At 41.0% G+C, this 21,766-nt stretch overlaps 1 protein-coding gene across 6 annotated transcripts in view; it reads right to left on the bottom strand.

Moving 5' to 3' along the window:
* Positions 1–286: 286 nt before the first annotated feature.
* The window catches only part of PFKFB1 (6-phosphofructo-2-kinase/fructose-2,6-biphosphatase 1), a 48,039-nt gene continuing 26,559 nt past the window's right edge, over positions 287–21,766 (bottom strand). For 3 of the 6 annotated variants that reach the window (XM_079124670.1, XM_079124669.1, XM_079124671.1), the window contains exons 7-14: positions 20,272–20,393; positions 16,242–16,449; positions 12,805–12,951; positions 9,082–9,186; positions 4,578–4,707; positions 1,967–2,029; positions 899–963; positions 287–586 (exon numbers count right to left, since the gene is read on the bottom strand). In XM_079124670.1, coding sequence (XP_078980796.1) covers positions 527–586; positions 899–963; positions 1,967–2,029; positions 4,578–4,707; positions 9,082–9,186; positions 12,805–12,951; positions 16,242–16,449; positions 20,272–20,393 — 900 coding nt within the window. In that variant the 3' untranslated portion in view covers positions 287–526. Of the gene's footprint in view, positions 587–898; positions 964–1,966; positions 2,030–4,576; positions 4,708–5,489; positions 5,561–9,081; positions 9,187–12,804; positions 12,952–16,241; positions 16,450–20,271; positions 20,394–21,766 lie in introns of those variants that run through there. The other 3 variants (XR_013761212.1, XM_079124672.1, XR_013761211.1) reach the window with 3 other exon arrangements.

Here is a 21,766-nt window from a genome sequence, read left to right as displayed (position 1 = left end):
AATCATTCAGGATGGTAAAAAGAGCTGGAGAAAGAGGATCATTTGGCCAAGTGCCAGATTCTTCTCTGCATATAGGGATAAAAGTGTCCTACCCCCATGCACTTCAATCACCAAGGAACAAGGCCCACAGGCACTCACAGGGACCTATCTTCTCCCCAACCTCTGCAGGTACTACCCCAGGACTCTTCCAGGAACTCCTCATCTATTCCACATCCACAGCACTAGAGCTGGGTTAGAATCAGAATCATGAAAACAATGGGAGAAGCCTCCCTATGACCTTTTCCTGTCCTATAGGCAGTAAGAGAAGTCTTTATTGATCAGAGAATAGGAATTAAGAAAGAGCCTCATCCAGAGCTAGGTAGCTCCTTGGTAGTGGCTAGAAATTGAGACCTGTTTGGGAGCTGCTGAGGATTTCTTCTCGTAGTGAAGCCAAAGCCAGAATCTTCTCAGAACAGGAGAATAGCAAGGACAGCAGTTTCTAAAGGTGGAAGATAGGACCAAGGCAGTTTGACATCTCAAAAAGATCTCAATAATGGGCAGGGACAGTGTCCAGGGCTTCCTCAGGTTCCCGTGAAATGTCCACATTCTGAGAAGAGAGTGCCCAGGGTTAATAAGAAAGAGACAGCAGTGTGGGACCCTAATACCTTCCTCTTGTCCTTACTGCCAGATTCCCCTTTTTGAGCCAGTTCTGGGTCCGGACCCTCTTCTCAGGAAGGCCTGAGGAATCTCAGTCTGAGGTCTTTTTGGGCAGGGATTGTCTAGGAGCCTCAGGTCTTGGCTGTGGTTCCTACATTTCTGAATTTTTCCTTCTGATGATATGAAACACCCCGAATCTGGGAGGGTGATTTTACCACATGCTGTGTCAACAATGGGCTTGGGTACAGAGTCTCCCACCTACCTCGGGCTTCTCCCGGTGCGTGTTCACAGCTTCCACATTCAGGTAGATGGACTCCACTTTGCAGCCTCAGAAAAGAATAACCCATGTGTCTGTAAACCTCCAACATGAGCACAAGTCTTTCCTAAAGTGTCATTCCTACCCCACATCACCACCCATACCCCAGCTCCATACTTGTGCAGATTGTGTCTGCTGGTAGGTTGTAGAATTCAGACGAGCCGTGTGATATGTGGGGAAGATGCCAGGCCTAAGAGGCTGCAACAGGCATCCTCCTAGCTCTTAAGTTCTCTGGACTTCTGATGTTTATTTGTACATGGGGAAAGAGATGAGAGCAGATCTATATGGCCTCCCCACACTCTTGTGGCCTGGAAGACAGTGATCTAATCTATGTAAGATTGATGGAGCTCTGTGGATCCTCCAAGTTATACTAGGTATAGTAGAGGTGAAATAGTCTTGGGCCACTGCCTTGGGCAATCAGGCCCAGGAAAAGTTTATTTTGAGGACAATGTGGCTACGGCAACACTAGAGGATTATGGGTCACAAGGAGTTCAAGGGAACCTGAAGAAGGAGGAACATGCATCAGTGGGGCCTAGGGTTGGCAGAAGAGGCCCAATGCCTTTAGAAGTCCCTTTAGATCCAGCCCTATAGGTTGCACCCTACTGTAGCCTTCAGTAGGCCATTCTTCCTCCTCAATCCCCCAACTAGATTTGATTCTGTTCTTTCCCTCCATATGAATCTTTCATAGCAACTAATGTCCCAATATAGAATATCAACTACCCAGACTGGTAAATTTTACTCTGGTTCCTTTTGGGGACTCCTCTCTAGCCTTCTACAGTTCAGTGTTCTGTGCTTAGTGCTCTGGCAGAGACAGAAAGTTGGAGGCAGACCTGGGTTTTAGAGACCATCCTCGTTCTTCCTTATTATGTGACTACCACCAGTCCCACCTCCAGCAGGACATTCAACCACCAACCAGGGACCCACTTCCTGGACTCTTCTGGGCAAATTGTAGGCAACAGAGGCATGCTCATGGCCTCTTTGTACCTTTGCTTAGATGAGGATGGGGGTACTCACCATAAGCCACAGGTGTGAGTTTGAGCACTGTGTGCAGAGGACACTTGAGATAGGGAAGCTCATCTGGAAAGGAGAGGAGTAGGAAGTAGCCCTCAGAAACAGTAATAGGGCACCACCTCCCTGGCCTCTAGGCTTTCTTGGTGCTCCCCCTTTCACCTCCCTTTCCTCAGGCCGGGCTCACCAGGGGTGCACACCACACACTCTGCAAGGGACAGCACTCAGCAATCTAGGCAGGGAGAAAGGGAGAAGCCAGGCTGGCCTAGGAGCAGGGAGGAAGGATGGCCTTGTAAAAAATGGGCATACTGTGTGTCCCACAGGAAAGTCAGGAAGACCATGCAGAAATGGCCACTTCCTCATACTCACTGACAATAGGAGATCAACAGAGGCCTCCCTCCAGCCCGAGCCTAAGAAACTGTCCACAGACCTCCCACCACAAAGGCTCACAATTCCCATGGGCAAGTATTTTCTGTGACCTTCCAATGTGGCAGAGGTGTATATGGCACTTACCCCTCCCACAGCCTTTTCCTTAGCCTAGGCCTGATTTCTCCTACTACCATACTTGTTCATGGACAAATGCTGATTCATTTGTTTCCATTTATTATTATGAAGAAAGTTGTTTTGAATATTTATGTACAATTTCCTTTCTGGGCCTATGTTTCCACTAATCAGGCAGTCCTGAGAGGAGGGAGTGATTAGGCCCAGTCCATGGATTAGAAAACTGGGGTTTTGAGAGGAAAGGTGCTAGTCTGAAGTAACACAGTCAGGAAATGGCAGTGTAGGAACTTGAACCCAGGACCCCTTGAGTATAAGATGCTTGCTCTGCCCCTGCAGTCTGCAGCTACTGCCAGAGAGAGGCTCACAGCATCCTCAGGGCAACACACCCACTTGCTGGGCACTTTTGCTTGATACCTACCTTCCCCAATCCCCAGGACATAAAACAGCTCTGTACCTCCTTTAATTTAGCTAGAAAATGGTCATGGCTTTCCATTCATTAGGCCCATTCTAGGCTTTCAAGGCCTGCTACTTCCTGCCAAAACTCCTGAGACCTTAGGAATTTTCCTGAGCATTCACCCTGCTTCTCCTTATCATCCTTCATAAGCAGCAGCAGCCCCTGGGCTTTTGGTCCTGATCTCACTGCACCCTCACCAATGCTCTGTGGTCCTATTCACCCTCATTGTCTACATGAGGAAATAGACTTGGAGAAGGGAAGGCAACTTGCCTAAGGTCTCTGACCCAACTCTGCTAGCTACCTCAACTAGTGACCTTGACCCAGCCACTTCTCTCTCTGGCTCTTGTCCTCATATTACGGAACAGGATTGGACTGGGTATACCTGAAGGTATCACAGCCCTATAGTTCTGTGGGTCTGAATTCCTTCCCATATCATCTCTCTGGATCTTGTCCCATCACTCACCTGAATAAGAGGAGAAAAACTATCTGCCCAGCCCTGTCCAACCTGGCTCCCAGGGCAGCTGCAAGCAGCTGGCATGGCCTAAGTGTGAAAGTGGGTAGAAGTAGAGAAAGAGGGAGGTACAAATGTCCCCAACACACTCCCTGCATATTCAAAAGGGGAGGGTCTCTGTCATACACCTTGGATTGACTCTGATCTCTGACACTGTATAGCTCTATGACCTTTGTTGGCAGGTTACTTCACCTGTCTGGGCCTTGATTTCCTTATCTAGAAAAAGGAAATCATGTAGGGCATACCTGATGTGAACATATCAGAAATCTAGCAGTGCAAGGATCCCTATCACACATCCCATAGCTTATTCCCAGTGAGGAAAATGAAGACCAAGTGGAAGAAATGACCTATCCAATGTCAAGTTCTAAAGTTCCCTGTGTTCCAGAGTTTTCTTTCTTTCGAAACTAGCATCATAAAAAAGACCAGAATATTATAGACATGGAATACCATTTTGCATCGTTCTCAAACACCCTCGAAATATCTGAGAAATGCCAAAGCTTCGGCATCAACATTAGAAATAGACTTTCATATGTGGAGGTAATTCAACAGTCCTTTCCTGGCTACCTGCCTTAGTTTGAGGTTCAGTGTGTGCTGTCAGTGTATAGGTGCTCTGTAGAGAGTGTCCAGATGTTTTTAAAAATAAATTATCACTTGAAAAAAATTGAAAGGAGACCACCACTGTCTTGGGTAAATGATCCCTTCAGCAAAGACAGAAACCTATAATTAGGATTATGAGGTCATGAAAGGTCCCACTATCACCTGAGGATACCATGCTTCAGAGAGATACTGACTCAGCATCTTAGGCTGAGGTAGACTGTTAATGCTGGCTTTAAACATTACCTTGGAATAATGCTAATAATATCCCCACTTATATAGCCCATACAGTGTATTATAGATTATTCTAAGCTCTTTACATGTGTTGCTTATTGAAATGTCACCATTAATCTCCCCATTTTCCAGACGAGGAAACTAAGGCCAGAAGGATTATAGTACTTTGTCAAAGGAAGTAGGGTTAGTTTGCAACAAATAATCTAAATATAGGCATCCTTGTTTTAGATATTGTGCTTTTAACTACTAAGAAATAAACCTCCAATTGTGCATATCAGATCACATTCAGTTCCCCACACCAGGAACAGAAAGGAAGATGTTACCTGAACTTTTATCCAGGAAGTAGGCCAGGAGGCACCGCATGACAGCCTGATGGCAAATCACCAATACATTCTCCTGTCGTTCTAGCTCCATTATAACTGGTTCTAGACGCTGAACCAGATCCTCATAGGACTAAAGGTAAGAGAAATATTTGAATAATGGTGATGAGGCATATTAGACCAGAGAGGAAGAAATTGAGCCTAGGAATCAGGAAACTTGATTTGGGGGCTGGTTGAGTTGTTGACCAAGAAGTGTGACCTTATGCAATTTATTTTTTTATAGTCTCAGTTTCTTATCTGTTAAATGAGAGTAATCAATATAGTGGGCAAAATAGCAATAATAATACTCCCCACTACAAAGTATCTTCTTAACTGCACTGCTGACATTTCAAAAGAATAAGGGTAATTCCTACTATAGGATTCCAAAATGAAAAACTTGGAAAAAAGGAAAATAAGTGGGTATAAAAGCCACAGCTGTCCTGAAGTTATTTGACAATCATAGTAAGCAAGGGGCTTGATTTTTAAATCCTTATAGAAATAGGAGATAAGGCCTTAGGTGTGCACATTGTGGGGAGTTGGGACTGAGACTCTAACTTAACTCTGAGTCCCTAAAAGGGCAAATATTTAAATCTTATATAAAAGTGTAAAATAGAAAAATTTCATCCATGGGCAAAGGGAAGCAACAAGAAAATGCATCAGTCTCTCCATGACTTTTTGTGAAAAAAATTAGGAATTGCCTTCTATAAGAATTTATACCTGCACATCTTCCTATAGGTGGGTTGATGATGCGGAATTACACTACCCATGTAGTTTAGAAAATGTTTTGATGAGAGTTTAATAAAAAGTGGCCTCAAGTAGTTAAATCCCAGGAGTGCCTAGAACAAGCAAATGAAAATTCTCTGGGAATTTTCTCACCTCAGTCTATATGGGACTTCCACAGAAAAATTCTTGTCAAACTGGAGCTCACAAACACACAAGGAAATAAGCTAGTATAAGTAAGAATAATTAGAAAAACAAGATGATAATTTTAAAACTTAAAGAATGTACAATATAAAATAAGTATCTTGGAATTTTTAAGAAATAAAATATGCAATAAACTTTAAGAAATATGATGCAGATTTCAAAATAAACTAAATAGAAGTTCAGAAATGAAAACTATAATCATTAAAATTGAAAACTAGCCAGGTGTGGTAGTACATGCCTGTAATCCTAGCTATTCAGGAAGCAGAGGCAGAAGAATTCCAAGTTCAAGACCAGCCTCCGCAAATTACAAAGACTGTATCTCAAAATTAAAAGAGCTAAGGATGTACCTCAGTGGAAGAGCACTCTGAATTCAATCCCCAAATCTCAAAAAAAAAAAAAGAAAATTAAATAGAAGGTATAAATAGCATGTTATATTCCTTAAGAAAGAGTGACTTGGAAGATAAAGCCGAAGAAATTACTGAGAATGCAGCAAGGAGATACAAAAAGTTAGAAAATAAGAAGAAAATGTTAGGTAATATGAAGGATAAAGGCAAGACTAACATATCTAACTATATTCAGAAAGATAACAGAGAATGTGAGAGAATTTGGAAGATACAATATCTGAGAGTTTTCCAGAATTGATGAAAATTCCAATTTTCAGATCCAAGAACTTCAACTATTCCCTAATTCAGATAAGTAAAATGAAATTAATATCTAGACATATGATTGTGAAACATAATTGTAACAAAGATATATTTCTAAATCAGCAAAAGAAAAAAGAAGAAAAATAAGCAAGTTTCTTAGACAGATTAGAAGCCAGAATGGCAATATCTTCAAAGTGCTGAGAAAACAAATGCCAACTTAGAGTTTTATTCCATGCCAAAGTATCACTGATGATTGAGGACCTCCCTCACAAATAGTTTTAGAAAAAAATAAGGGTACATTTACTATGAACAGATTCTCACTAAAGAAACTTCCAAAGAAAGAAAGAAAAAAGAGCCCAAAAGGCAGTCTTCAGGTGCAAGGAGCAAGAATAATCAAAGAAATTCATAAACAAGGATTTCAGCTCATTCTGGTCAGAATGGCAATTATCAAGAACACAGCAACAACAAATTTTGGCGAGGATGTGGGGAAAAAGGTATATTCATTCGTTGCTGGTGGGACTGCAAATTGGTGCAACTACTCTGGAAAGCAGTATGGAGATTACTCACAAAACTTGGAATGGAACTACCATTTGACCTGGTTATCTCACTCCTCGGAATATATCCAAAGGAGTTAAAATCAGCATACTACAGTGATGCAGCCACATCAATGTTTATAGCAGATCAATTCATGGTAGCCAATCTATGGAACTAAGCTAGGTGCCCTTCATTAGGTGAAAGGATAAAAAAAATGTGGTGATATACACAATGGAATATTACTAAGCCTTAAAAAAGAATGACTATGACATTTGCTGGTAAATAGATGGACCTGGAGACTATCATGCAGAGTGAAATAAGCCAGTCCCTCAAAAAAACAAAGGTTGAATATTCTCTCTGATACGTGGATGCTAACTCACAACAAGCGGGGGTAGAAGTTCAGTGGATTAAACAAAGAGGAATGGAGGGACGGGAGGGGAGATAAGAGTAGGAAAGACAGTGGAATGAATTTAACATGACTTTTATATGTATATATATATGAATACAACACATCATGTACATCTACAAGACTGGAATCTTAATTAGAATAAGACATACCTCGTGTTTGTATAAATATGTCAAAATATACTTTACTGTCATGTATAAGTAAAAAGAACAAATAAAAAGAATAAAAATAAACAGGCGTATTGTGGCACATGCCTGTAATCCCAGTGACTCAGGAGGCTGAGGTAGGAGGATTGCAAAATCAAAGCCAGTGTCAATGAGCTGAGGCCCTAAGCAAACTAGTGAGACCCTGTCTCAAAATAAAAAATAAAAAAAGGACTGGGTTCTTTTTTTATTTTTTATTTGTTTAGTTCTAATCCTGCCCCCACCCAAAAGGGTCTGGGGAGGAAGCTCAGTGGTTAAGTGCTCCTGGGTTAAATTCCCAGTACCAAATTTTTTAAAAATAAACATTGACTAGGTGCAGTGGTAATAACAACAGTGATAATCCATTTTGGGGTTAAGACCAAGGTTGAACTAAAATATAAAACAACATGCAAATTAGAAGGAGGCATATCCAGAGTTTTAAATTTCTTCTATTATTTGGGGGGATGGTAGGGAAGTTGATTGTAGATTTTGTTAATAATGCATATTTAAATGTTAATTGTTCAAGTTGGCTGCATAACAACACATAGCAAAGAATTGAGTGATTTTTAAGTACAATAATTAGATATCATATCCTCATTAGGATATCTACATGAATAAAAAGAACCATGATGAAATATCTTAACTATGTTAAGGACAACCTCTAAAAATTTTAAATATTATATAACTTAAATATATATGTAAAAACTCAGTCCTAAAGAATATAGAGAAAAAAATTAACTAAGCATAGGAAATTCAAGACAAGATAATAGAAATAAACTAAAAAAATAGTAAGTACAATAAAAGTAAATGTGCCAAACTATCATTTTCATTTTGGATTAAAAACAACAAAATACAACTATAAGCTGTTTAGGAGACACAAAACAAAAATGGAAAATGACAGCAAATTAAGCCTGACTTTACACTATTATTGCTGAGGATGAAGATAAAATGCGAAAGTTCTTTGAAACTGAACAAAGTATCTATTGTTTTGTCTTCCCAGATGCCCTGGTTTTCTGATAGTTGTTCACAGGAGTTTGTTTCAGAAATGTAGTATGACAAGCAAATGCTCTAAAATGTGAAACTGGTTAAGTGGGGGCTGGATTGAAAGCAATGAGTACTCATCTCATATGGGGATAGGGAAATGATGGTCTGGCTCATGTGGTGGCAAAGAAGCTAATCAAAGTAGTACCTATTGTCCCTTGAGATGATGCCAACTGCCTAGAGAGACTGGATCTGTAGGGTCCTTGGCAATAAAATGTCCTGAAATTAGAGTGTATTGAACTATTTCAATTTTCTCCAATGAGATGACCAGAGACAAGGTGTAGGATAAAATGGGTCCTCCTAAAAGTGGAGAGAAAGCATTGTAGCTTTGTGTGAGTGGATGGGTACTGAAATTCACACCCATAGATGTTCTACTGCTGAACTATAACCCTAGCCCTTTTTTATTTCTATTTTTTTTTTAATTTTGAGGTAGGGTCTCGCTAAGTTGCCAAGGCTGGTCTCCAACTTGCAATCCTCCTGCCTCAATCTCCCAAGTTGCTGAGATTACAGGTGTGCACCCCCATGCCCAGCACATATGTAGCTTTTAATCTGTTGCATATATCCAATAATCTAAGACAGCCAAGGGCCAAATGACCATGTGCCTTGTAGGATGGCAAGTGTTGCAAAATATGCTTTACCCTGTTTCTGAAAATGTTTTGAAACTCTGGAGTTTTGGAAGTTGGAATGGAGACACTGTGGAGGAGTCCTAAGAATTAGGCCACCCCTCCAAAACTTACTTCTCCCTTGGGATAGCGGTAACGATATTTATCTTGGTCCCGTAGTGCAAATTCTTCAGGGTAATGTTCTTGGATTTCTTCATAGGTCATCTCCTCACAGACACCCTAAGAAAAATAATTGGGGGACACAAGTATTCACCTGATGAAATCCAGACAGTCTTTGCCATAGTTCTGAGACCAATAATTATGGTAACTGGGTCTTCTGTGAGCACAGCTATGGACTTGTGTTTGTTATCTGCAAGTGTGTATGTGAATATATATGTGTGCATGGTATGTAGTTGTGTCAGTGTGAAAGCAACGGTGTGTGGATGGGTGTGTTCTGGTTGAATGTATGAGTATATGATGCTTTTCTCTGATTGTCTCAGTAGGTCTGTAAGTGTATACATATAAATATGTATTTTTATAAATATGTAGGCATAAGGATTTGTGGTTGTGTCTGCAAGTATGTATGCAGCACTTATGCTTTGCATATGTACTGTACTGTGTGTGTGTGTGTGTGTGTGTGTGTGTGTGTGTGTGTGTGCTGTGTCCCCATGGGTGTCTCTGTGTGTTTGCAGCATGTGTATCCATGAATGTGTATCTTTCATTATGTTTCTGCTATAAGTATATTTCTGTTCCTGTGTCCGAGGCCTGTGTCTGAATTTGCAGTAATATACTTGAGGTTATGTATCTGTGCTATGTATATGTCCATTGTATGCTCCTCTGTGTCCATGTGGGGTATATATAGGGCTGCATGAGTCTATGATGAGTATGTCCAAATCTCCCTTAATTTTATTTTACTTATTTACAAAATGAGAATTACAACTACCTTATAGAAGTGCTTTGAATATTATGGATAATGTATAAAAGATACTAGTACAGGGTTACAAGGCACATATAAAATAATCAATGGAATTAAACATTAATAATATTATCAATAATAGAAAATAAATCAGAAACTTAGGCATCATTCCAAATTCTTGTTTCTTCTTTACCCACCCACTATGGCCAATTCCTGAGAGTCTATCTCCCAAGTCTCTCTCAAATCTATTCCTTTATTCTACTTCTCCATCTCCACTACTACAACTTAAGCATTTACACACACACACACACACACACACACACACACACACACACACACACACCTCTGTTTTTGCTGCTTTCTCTGCCTAAAACACCATTTCTTATCCTCTTTACTAGGTTCACTGCCACTCAGCCCTCAGACTTTATCTAGGAATCACTTCCTTCAGGAGGATCCTAGCTGGGTCAGTTGCCTTGCTGTGACTTTGTGTGCCCACTGTCTCTCCTGTCAGGATGATGCTGTTTGTATTCTTCAGTGTGCCTTATTTAGCCAGAAAACTCAGTCAAGACAGGAACCATTCAGATTAATTTCTGCCTCTAGCACCACCACAAAACCTGAAAAATGTAGGTGTTCAATAAATGTTTATACCACATGTGGACCATGAATAAGCAACACCTAAATTCTTTTGGGGGGGGAATTTTTATTAGTGAATTATAGTTATACATAACATTGGGGTTCATTTTGACATAATTATATAAGAATGAAATATAATCTGCTCCACTTTAGTCCCTAATACTTCCCCTTTCCCTCCCCTTCTCCCTCTCTCTGTATCCTCCCTCTAATCTATTGGTCTGCCTTCTATTTATTTATGGTCATTTTAAATTAGTGCCTAATATATATGCATAAAGGTGAAATTCACTGTGGTAGATTAATATAGTACATAGCATAATTTGGTTAATTTCATTCCAACATTCCTCTCTTTTCCTATTCCTCTTCTCTCTCCCTCAATACCCTTCCTCTGCTCTACTAATCTCCCTTCTATTTTCATGGTATTTCCTCTCTTTTTTTCTTTATTTTGGTCTAGCTTCAACATATGAGAGAAAACATTTGGCTTTGTGCATCTGGCTTATTTCACTTATTTTTTCTCCAGTTCCTCCATTTACCAGCAAATATCATAATTTCATTCTTCTTTATGGCATCAACTAAACTCTTATGATGAAGAGTTTACTTATTTGCCTGCATGTATTTTACTTTTAGACCTTTCTATATGCATTCCTTTGTACAGCTATATTTACATATGTATGTGTGAATATACACACACACATACGTGTCTAAATATATAGAAGCATATCTAGCATGTTAATTGTAATGGTTGATTTAAATGGACTTGATTGAATTAAGAGATGCTGATGATTAAGAGTCTTCTGGGTGTGTCAATGAGGGTGTGTCTAGGAATGATTGGAATATGCGGTAGTGAACTGAAGTGGAGACCCTCCCAAAGTATGGATAGCACTACTCAATAGGATGGTGGCTTCGATGGAATAAAAGTTGGAAGAACAAGGAAGCAGACTCAGATGCAAGCTCAACTCTTCTTGAAGGGGTTCTTTTGATTGCTGCTTTGATTGAGGATTTTGGACTCTCGCTTTTTCACTCTTGCAAAGAAAACTCTGCCAGTGATTCTCAAGGGAGTTTCCAGAAGCCAAGTCTTGATTCCTCTTGTTCTGGGACTTCTGTTTCTTGGACTGCACAGCTACTGGCTCTTCCACCTTTCCAGCCTGCAGATGGCCATTGTGGATTATCCAGTTTCTGGTTGTGTAAATCAATCTAATAAATCCCCTTTTTATAATCATACTTCCTGTTGTTTCTGTTCTTCTAGAGAACCCTGACTAATACGTTGACCTACCCCATGCAAGTTATCTACACTTGTGTTGAAGCTCTTATGTTGGGCCTTAACAACCATAACCTGTGGAGTACCACCCATTACCAGTGTACTATAGCATAGGTAAGACAAGGTAAAGGAAGCAACTCCTTTCTCAAAGAACTTATGGGAAAACCTAACCCTGAAGAGAGATTTCCATGTCACCAGAGTTGGATTCTTCACTTCTCCTTCTTTCTTACCCTTTACAGCCAATGCACCATCAAGTACTATTGACTGTATGTTGGAAACATTCCCCTAGTCCTTCATTCCATCTTCATGCCACTATTCTGGATCCACATGCTTCCTGGCATTTTTTTCACCTCATCTCCGTGCATGTAAAGATTGAGTTTTTAACATGTGAATTATATTCAGACCAAACTCTTTGACTTAAACTATGTCAATGGCTTCCCATTGATTTTTAGGGCAGGATCTAAATTCCTCAACATGAACTATATGACCCTGAGGCCTCGGTCTTTTTCCATACTCAACTCCCTTCTCCCCAGACCTTACTATCATTGTCCCAAAATCACTGTCATTCTTTTAATTCCCTGAACATTCCAGGATCCCTTCTCACCTCTGGACCTTCATATAAGCTGTTCCCCATCCCTGAACTTATTTATTGTTCCACTCCAAATCCATTTTTCCTGTTTTTTTTTTTTTTCCCACCCTTAGCTTCCTTCAGGAAGCTTTCCTTGTAAATCTCTTTCAGATGTCTGGTCAGGAAGCACCCTCATCTTCTGATCTTCCATAGTCCCTTGTACTTCCTCTCTCAGAACATTATGTCACACTGAGATAGTCTTGTTTACTGTCTGCCTCTGGGCTCTCTGAAGGCAGAGAACTTGTCTATACTGGCCTTCCAGGGATCCCTAAGGCATAGAATAGTTTTGAGCACTGGATGATTGTCAAGAAATGTTTGTTGAATTAATTAGGTTCCCCATAGGGACTAGAGCAAAGACAACCCCAGGGATACACCCATACTCAATCAACAGTCAATCTTCCAGAAGATTCACCCCTTCCATCTCACCGCATCAATCTCATTCAGGGCCTTCCACTGTTCATAGGGGACTCCCAGGGCTTCTGCTGTCTGGATGGTCCTCTTCATATGGCTGGTCCACACCTTCAGGGAGCTGATACCTTGGGACTGAATGAAGTTGGCCAGTGCATAGGCATACTAGGGGTGGAGTGCAAAAGAAAAGAGCAGGGGAAAAAGGTGAGAAAGATAAGGTACCCATGGAAACAAGATCAAATCTGCCACAAATTGTAGAGTAAAGATGAATAAGCAAGAACAGAGAGTTAAATGATCCAAATTTATTTTAAAAAAAGGCATACCCTTGACAAGGGAGGGATAGGAAGGGGTTGATCAACAAGTACAAGTTTATAGCTAGGAGAAATAAGTTCCAGCATTCTATTTCAGAGCAGGATAACCATAGTTAAAAATAAAATGTAGTACAATTCAAAATAGCTAATAGTTTGGATTTTCTCACCACAAAGCAAGGATAAATGCATGAGATGATGGATCAATATATACAGTATATAGGAATAAAGTATATGTGTATTGAAACATCATATTGTACTTGATAAGCATGTACAATTACAGAGTATAAAAAATAAAACAAACAAAAAAAAAGAGCCATTCTCTTTACCATGTGGTTAAAGGTCAAGGAAACAGAAAAGAGTATGTGTGCTTTTACCTATGTATGTCTCTGTATATGTATGTGGTCACTGATGCTTGCTCACTAAATACCCTACTAAGATGTTCACTCATTCAGACAGGCCACCTCTAACATTTGTGGAGCCTAGGACAAGAATATAAATGCTGGCACCCCACCCAAAGTCTACCTTCCTTTTCCTTCCATTTTGGGCACCATCCTAAGCTTCTATATGATTTGAGCACATGTCTGTGGATAATCAAATCACATGACCAAGTTCTCTTCACACCAACCTTCACCAATCCTTATGCTCTACTGAGAAACCTTGGCCACCATTTGGCCTAAGGGTGAAGATGTCTGTGACATAGCCTGTCCTCAGGAGGTCAACCTCTCAGACAGGCCCATGTAGGCACTGGAAACAGATTCCCAGTCTTTAAAGATGGTTACCCAGACAGTGGTCTGGAATGGGGAGGTAAGATTTGGCAAACATTTATCTTTGATGCTGTGGATTCTCATTGCTCAAGCAGGGTTTCTGGTATCCGGGTTTGAAGGGAATTCACATATTTGCTGAGGGTATGGGGCTTTTGCTGGGTGCTGGGATGTTCTTATTCTCAAAATAAGCCAGTCCATGGCAGGAAACAATGGCAGCACCAAGAGTAACCACAAAGGGCTGTGGGAGACCAGAAGAGCAAGGGATCAGCTTTCCTTCTGTGAGGAGGTATGCCATTAGTCAAAGATGGTGTGTACTAGGAACATTTGCATGAGTGCATGCGAATTCACATTTGTATGTACAAATATAGGCATCATAAGTAATACTTAATAATGGATATGAGTCAACAGTCAATGTGCTCCGGCTAAAGGAGTTCTTGCTTGGCATGTAGGAGACATGAGTTAACCCCTACCCCAGCTCCTTTACACAGCCCTGTGTACCCTCAGACACATCCCTGTCCTTCTCAGATATTTTTCCCTATGAGTAGCATTTGATCACCAGGCCTACCTGCTGTGATAGTCACGTGTGGTGAATGAGGAGCAAACATACCACTCCCTGATATGCAGTAGGTGCTGCATAAATGAGAATTACAGTGATGGGGTTTTAGTTGATGGGAAAGTACTTTTAAACCAGACCTGGTACACTGTGCCCATGCAAGTGCAGGATGGGCCTGATTGTGTGTGTGTGTGTCTGTGCATATACACATATTTGTGAGTATAGAAGACACACAGATAGAAATGGTCATGTGTGTAAGTGGGCTGTGTGGGCAGAGCAGGGCTAGCTCCAGTCAAGATACTCCAGGTACAGGTGGTGCCACAGCAGGATAATACCTCCAGTGGCCTCTGTCGTTGCTTTGAGGAGCACAAGAAGTGACAGTCAGATCAAAGCCTACCTCAAGGCTGCAAGTCTAGAGGTAAAAAAAAAAAAAGAGAGCCTTGAGGTCCAGGCCTTCTGGGACAACATTGTGCCTGGGACACCTCCCACATCTCCAGTAGGGATGCTGAAATCTGGCAGGAAGGCCTGGTTTTCAGTCTTGGCTTTGTCTTGTATTAGCTGTGGGACCTGAGGACACTCTTTGCTCCTCTCTGAATTTCAGCTTTCTCATACATAAACTGGTGATGATACTGGCCACCCCAAAGAGCTGTTGTTAAAATTAAGTGAGGCCACACATGTGGAAACAGATGGCACCATGACTATGCATAGATATTTCAGTAAATGACCATAATAACAATGAATGTCCCTCCCGTGCTTTTTTCCCAATTGTTTCAGCCCAAGTGATCCTTCCAGAAAGCAATACCTGTGCTAAAAAGTCCAGAAAATTGAACCAGGAGGTAGGCTTTGATCAAACACCTACTTCTTGTGTTCCTTAGAGCAAAGACAGAGACTACTGGAGGTGTCACCCTGTCCTGAGGCACTACCTGTACCTGGAATCTCTTGACTAGAGCTAGCCCCTGCTCTGCCCACACAGCCCAGAGCCCAGGTGGACACATGGCCATCTCCATCTGTGTGTCTTCTACACTCACAAATGTTTGTATATGCACATGCATGCACACACACATACACACAGACATACACACACACACACACTGGGGAAATATATCCCTTTATGCAGCCAGCACCCAGAATGTACAAGTCACTATGCCTCACTGCTGGGAAGAGACTCATGCTGTATGAGGGTCAGAGATTGGTCAGATCATGGAGAGATGAAGCCCAGAGTTCAGAGACCTGCCTGGGATAAGTGGACAGTTGTGTGTGTTGGGGGGCTTCCTGGAGAGCCAGATCTTGGGGCAGGAGTTGGGTCTTGGAAGGGAACAGGGGAGGTGGGAGGATGCAGTAAACAGTGGGGACAATTACTGACAGTGTGATTCCTGTGGTGGGTTGGGGAAGGAAGACAGCATTTGCCCTGAGTTGGGAAGAATGGGGACTTAGAGTAGGTCTCTCAGGGGAGCTGTCTGTGCACATGATGGTTGCCAAATGACAGAGCAACAGAGGAAGGCAGCAAGTTGGGTATGAGCAAAGACACAGAATTGTGAGAATGACGAGGGGAACTATCAGTCAGGGACAAAAGGTGGTCATTGTGATGGGGATGGAGAACCAGGCAGATTTGGGAAGAGTTGGAGGGCCAGAATGTAACAACAAGATTGAAGGAGCTTTTGGCCTTTGGGAGCCATTAAGTTGCTATGTTAAGACTTAGTGTCTGACAGTGTGGAAGAGCATAAGTGACCTGAATCTGCTTCTACCCCATTATTGGGTACCCCTACTCAGGACCCGGGTACTGGGCCAGCTCAGACAGCCCATCTGAGTGCATGGTGCCTTCCCTACCTGCTTGCCCCGAGATGAGAGACCAGAGTCACCTCCAATGCGGCCTCTGAGGTTGAGTTCACTCTCACCATGCCGGCATAGGTATATGGAGCGTGGTGTGACATGGATGTTCATGAGATAGTACACTGTGCGACTCTGGATGTGGTCCTGTACTCGGTTCACCATGTAGCGTGTGCCCACATCGAAGATCTTGATGTAGGACAGGTGGCTGTGCCAGACACAAGTAGGACAGTTCAGGGTCTGATGGTAGGGTGGGCTGATCCCAAGAGAAAACCACATACCTTGTTTTCCAGTCTTCTCTGCAATTCAAGCTCTTAACTAACAAGATTCCATGACTTGCCCTGTTCTGAGTATCTGTCCTAGAGTCTTAGTTCCTGACTATGCCACAGAACTTATGGCCTGTTACCATACCCCTCTGTCTCCTCTCCTCAGTCTCAGCTTGAGCCAAGCTGTCTTTTCACCTTCATTTATCACAAATCAAGCATCTGGGGCTCTCTCCTCTGTGGTTTACACTGCCATCATAATCAGAAGTACAGTGATCCTCTGCATCTCTGGCCATCTCCCACATTTCATTGGCAACTTCTGTCTTGTCCATTTCTCCTCCCCTTTAAATTCTAATTGAACTCTTTCCCACTGTTCTTTTTTTGCTACTTAAATTTTTTAAATTTGTTATTAGTTATACATGACAGTAGAATGTGTTTTGACATTATATGTATAGAGAGAATATAACCTCATTCTTCTGGTTGTGCATGATGTAGAATTACATTGGTCATGTAATCATATTTGCATGTAAAAAGTAATTTCTGATTCATCCCTGCCATGATACAGTGTACTTTATATTCTATAGGTACCTACCAGATTGCATCTGTGCGTGCATGTGCGTGTGTGTCTCTCCTCACTCAGATAATGGGGTTAGGCTGGATTCTTTCTCTATTTGCCATGTAGTCCACCAACACCCTCCTCTGTTCTAGGCATTGTACTAGGGGTGGGAACCAGCATCTACCCTTTGAGAACTCAGGGCAGTCAGGAACTATACTTGGAAATATGTAATCAATGCTCATTCATTTCACAAATACTCACTGGAAGGTGTGCAAAGCACTAGGGAATAGGGATACAGAGGTGGTCCACAACATCACTGGGGGAACTTCTGGTCTTTCCTCCAAGTTCTTCAACCACCTATCTGTGGAAGAGCTCAGGAGTAGTTGGAGGTACTGCCTAATCAGAAGATTAGAACCATGGAGCAAGAATTCTGAGGCCACTGATGTGACAGTCATTAATCCTTTGATTGTTAGATTGAAAGAAGTTCAGAGAGATCCTGGGAAGAAGTGTGGGAGGCTGTGCTTTGGAGTTATGCCACCAACCCTGGTTGCACAGTAAGAAAATCAAGTGAACTGAAATATTTGGACTAGCCCAAGGTTGTTGATGAGTTTAATTCAGAAAACCTTCCCCTTGATCTTCCCAGAGAAGTCCCCTATGTTTGCACCTACTCATCATGTCCAGACCTATGATCCGTGTCCAATGGTTCCCACAGGGCACTTGGATTTGTTGAAATTTTCTGTGCATCTGGCAGGGATTAGGGATGTTAAGGTGCAAGAATACTCATGACCATCATACAGAGAAGAGATTATTATCTCTGTGCAGTACATGGAGAGAAAGCAACTTGCCTAAGGTCACCTTAGGAAGTAGACTTGAGATTTAACTCTAGAATGTTCCCCTCTCCAATCATCTATCCTAGACTCCTTAGAGCCTAGGAGTAGAAAATATCTGATGTAACATTGTTTCCTGGTCATTCTCTGTTCCTATCACTAGGTACAGCATGTCTCTAGGAGAACTTCCAAATCACTCAGCTATGCCTGACATTTTATGTGCCTTCATACATGAGCCCCAGTTGACCTTACCTCACATTACCAAGCTGTACCCATAGCTTCTTTGTTTCATTCTTATCTTCATGCCTTTGTTTTACCCTTGGAATATCCCTGTTCTCCTCTCTTCTTACTCAGATTTAACTAGACCACTACAAAGTGTTGTTCTTCTTGCTTAAAAAGATATCCCTTGCCTGATTTCCAAAGTTGAGCTCCTATGCACCTATCCCTCAAGAATCAGCATACTAACTTTCTACAGGAAGTCAACCCAGGGTCATATAAAGTCATTTAGAAGTGCTCAACACCAAAAGTATTACAGTAGCTCATTCCCATCCTCCACCACATGCAATTTAAAATAAAATTATATACTTAGAGTAATATGAGGAGATCCTACAAAATTCTGATTTTATGTTTTATCTCCATTTTCACTACCTTGATATTGTTTTTAAAATATTAAATATGAAAATATTTTAAGGTATTTTTCTTACCTTTTGAAGTCCCCACCTTGCCAGTACCCTAAGCACATGTTTAGTCTGTCTGTTAGGCAACCTGGCTCTTCCAGGTCTCCTCTTCTGTATTCCTTAAACTTACTTGGCTTTTTGTCCCTGCAATTGTGATCAACTGTGTATAGACCATCCTCTCCAACCAACTTGAAATTCTATTAAAGTGGGGATATCCCTTCCTTCTTGGGGTTCCTTAGGCACAGCTAAGGGTGTCCTTAATGCATGGATTATAAATGATCATTGATGGAAAAATAATGGAACAAATCTGGCCTTCTACATATATCTTATTTAGGACCAAAATGATACATCAAAAACCAACAGAGCACCTGTAGTTATCTAGACCCAGGGCTGGAGGCTTTCTTGATGCCACTCTTTCACTTCAGCCTCCCTTCTTTAACCTCCTTAAACCATTAACCCACACGATACCTTTGTGGAAATTTGAAAAAGTTACACTATTCTCAGAGCATACAGAGCCACACTGTAGCATATACATATTGAATTCAAATAAAGCAAAGCTGTGCAAATGTACATAAAGGGCATGCTCCTTGCATTGAGTGTCTACACCCCAATCTGACACATTTTTTATGATACAGGGATGTGGGAAGGGAAAAACCAGGCTGGAAGTTTGGGAATATGGGTTTAAGTATATGCTCTGCTGCTGACTCATTATGTTTACCTCAGGTAAACCTTTCATCTGAATTGGGTCTCAGTTTTCCCATCTAAGGAGTGGAGTAATAACAATGGTCATCTCTTAGTACTTCAGTTAGGTAAAGCTGAAAGGATGTTATGTAAACTTCTTAGGGTGGTGATGAGTATTTAAGGCCTCTTTACAATTTACATTTGTGTGTCAAGGAGTGTAGGTGACCAGGATCCTTTCTCACTATAATCCATTTTGAAAGAAATGAGGATTCTGGGAACAGTTTATATCAAACTCACATTTGCCATGGACTGTCAGTTAACACCTCTTCTATCTTTATCTGGTACTATGACAGAAAATATATTATTTTTTATGGATCTTCCCATATGTCAACATAGTATGGAAGCTTTTTGAAAATAGAACCCATTTCTCCTCACCTTATTTACACCATCTACATACAGCACAGGCCAAAGGGGCCAAATACTTGCTGATTAAAGAGGTATGTGAGTGTTGTGAGAAGACATGATAAGAAGACTGAATATATAGTTAGAATCCTAGTTCTATCCCTGAGTTGTTTGGAGTTTGAGAAAATAGTTTCAATCCTCTTAGAATTCGACTTCCTTTTCTTAAAAATTTTATAATGACATTGATCAGCTTCCTTTACAGGACTGCTGTGTACTTCAATGAAAGAAAGAAGGGGAATATGTTTGAAAACTGAAGTATTATCAAGTATGAAGAATACTTTCACAATAATAATAGCAACACCCACAGGAGAGAGGCATTTGTTCTTAGAGATAAAGGTTCTGATCTGTCCAAATTGCTCAGAAAGGCACTATTTCAGTCATCTCATGAATTACTGCTTCATGGAAAATTAGAGCTGGGAGGACCCATGAAAACAGATCATCAAGTTGTACTCCTGATATTAAAAATAGAGAGGTTGAAGCCCAGAGAAGGAAGATGTTTCCATATAAGGACATCAAAACTACACTAAGGATCCAGGTCTTAACTTTGGGATGTTGGGCTCTTACCTGTCCAGTTCATCATCCAAGGGTTGATAGTTGACCTCATAGCACTCAATTCTCTTTAGAAAATCTTCCAGAACTTTTTCTCGGTCACAGTCTATGTAATCAGGGCTGCTGAGTTTCACTTGCTGGGAGAAGGGAGAAGGACAGAGGGACCAAGGGAGACATTATAAGATGAAGACTCTGAAAGTGGTGTTGGGAAGAGCCCTTAGAAACAACTGAATACAACATCCCTTATTATAAAGGTGAAAAAATTGAAACTTGGAGAATCTTGCCAAAGTTTACAAAAACCAGTCAAGTGAAGAGAAGCAGGAATGTGTTACTCCTCATTTCTAATCTCTATGTGATTAAAAAAGGACTATTACATTGCATTCAGTGCCAGAGCACGCACTGTTTAAGAAGCACATTAATAAGAGGAATAGGTGTTATGATATAAGAAATGACTACAGAATAGGAAGTAGAGATCTTGACAGGAAATCACATGGCTTACATGTATAGAGTCTTTACTGGAAGAATGTGACATATTCTCTTGGATTTCTGAAGGGCTAACAGTTCCTAATCCCCCAATATCCACTTTCTCCTTTCACATTTCCCATCCCATTCCCTCTCAGTAATGTCAGCCTACACAGAATCTGGAAATCATTCTAGATGCCTCTTTTTATCATCCCTCACCTCTTAGCAGGCTCCAACTCCTCTCCAATATCTACTAAATATTCATTCTCTCTTACCTGTACTCACTAGAGCTTTGTGACTGATTATTTTGTGTAGTCATGTTACATCTGATATATTTACCATACCAGCAGCCAGAAGGGTGTATCTAATATGCACATCTGACCACGCATCCTTTAAAACCCATCACCATTTTCTTATATATTTTAGGACAAAGTGTCAATTATCTTTAGCAGGTGGCTCATGGCCTGTCATGATTAAGACCCGATTTATTTCTTAGTCTTCATTTCTCAATGCTCCTCATTCCTCCACCATTTGATTTAGCCAATCTAAGCTACTTACAGTTCCCTGGAGATGCCATACTTAGTATATGCTCTTTCTTATTCCCATTCTTCACCAGTGAAATTACAATTTCTTCTTTAAGATGCATTTCAACTATTATCTCCATTAGGAAACTTTCCCTGTCAAACCCTTACTATACTGTATTCTGACACTCTCCCTGGTTTCCTCATCTCAACTTTGATCTCAGAGTTCTGTCTATATAATTTCCAGTCTCCCTCACTTGACCAGGAGCTTAAGAGAAGGATTTTCATTTAACTGTTTCTATGCCTCTATTGTCAAGAATGGCCCAGCCCAGATATATAATGAATTTTTGTTAAATCAGTAAACAGATGAATGGGTAGATGAAGAGCTAAGAGAGGAGTTGGACATGTACTATGTCTCAAGAGGTAAAAAATAGAACCAATGAGTTGAAGTTACAGGAAGGAAGGTTTTAGTTTGATTGGGCTACATTTATTGAAGGCAATGAGCTATTTGTCCTGGCATGTATTAA

Source organism: Sciurus vulgaris (assembly GCF_902686455.1).
Source record: "Sciurus vulgaris genome assembly, chromosome: X".
Taxonomy (NCBI): domain Eukaryota; kingdom Metazoa; phylum Chordata; class Mammalia; order Rodentia; family Sciuridae; genus Sciurus; species Sciurus vulgaris.
The sequence above is the reverse complement of the archived record's forward strand: the minus strand, read 5'-3'. Positions and strand labels throughout refer to the sequence as shown.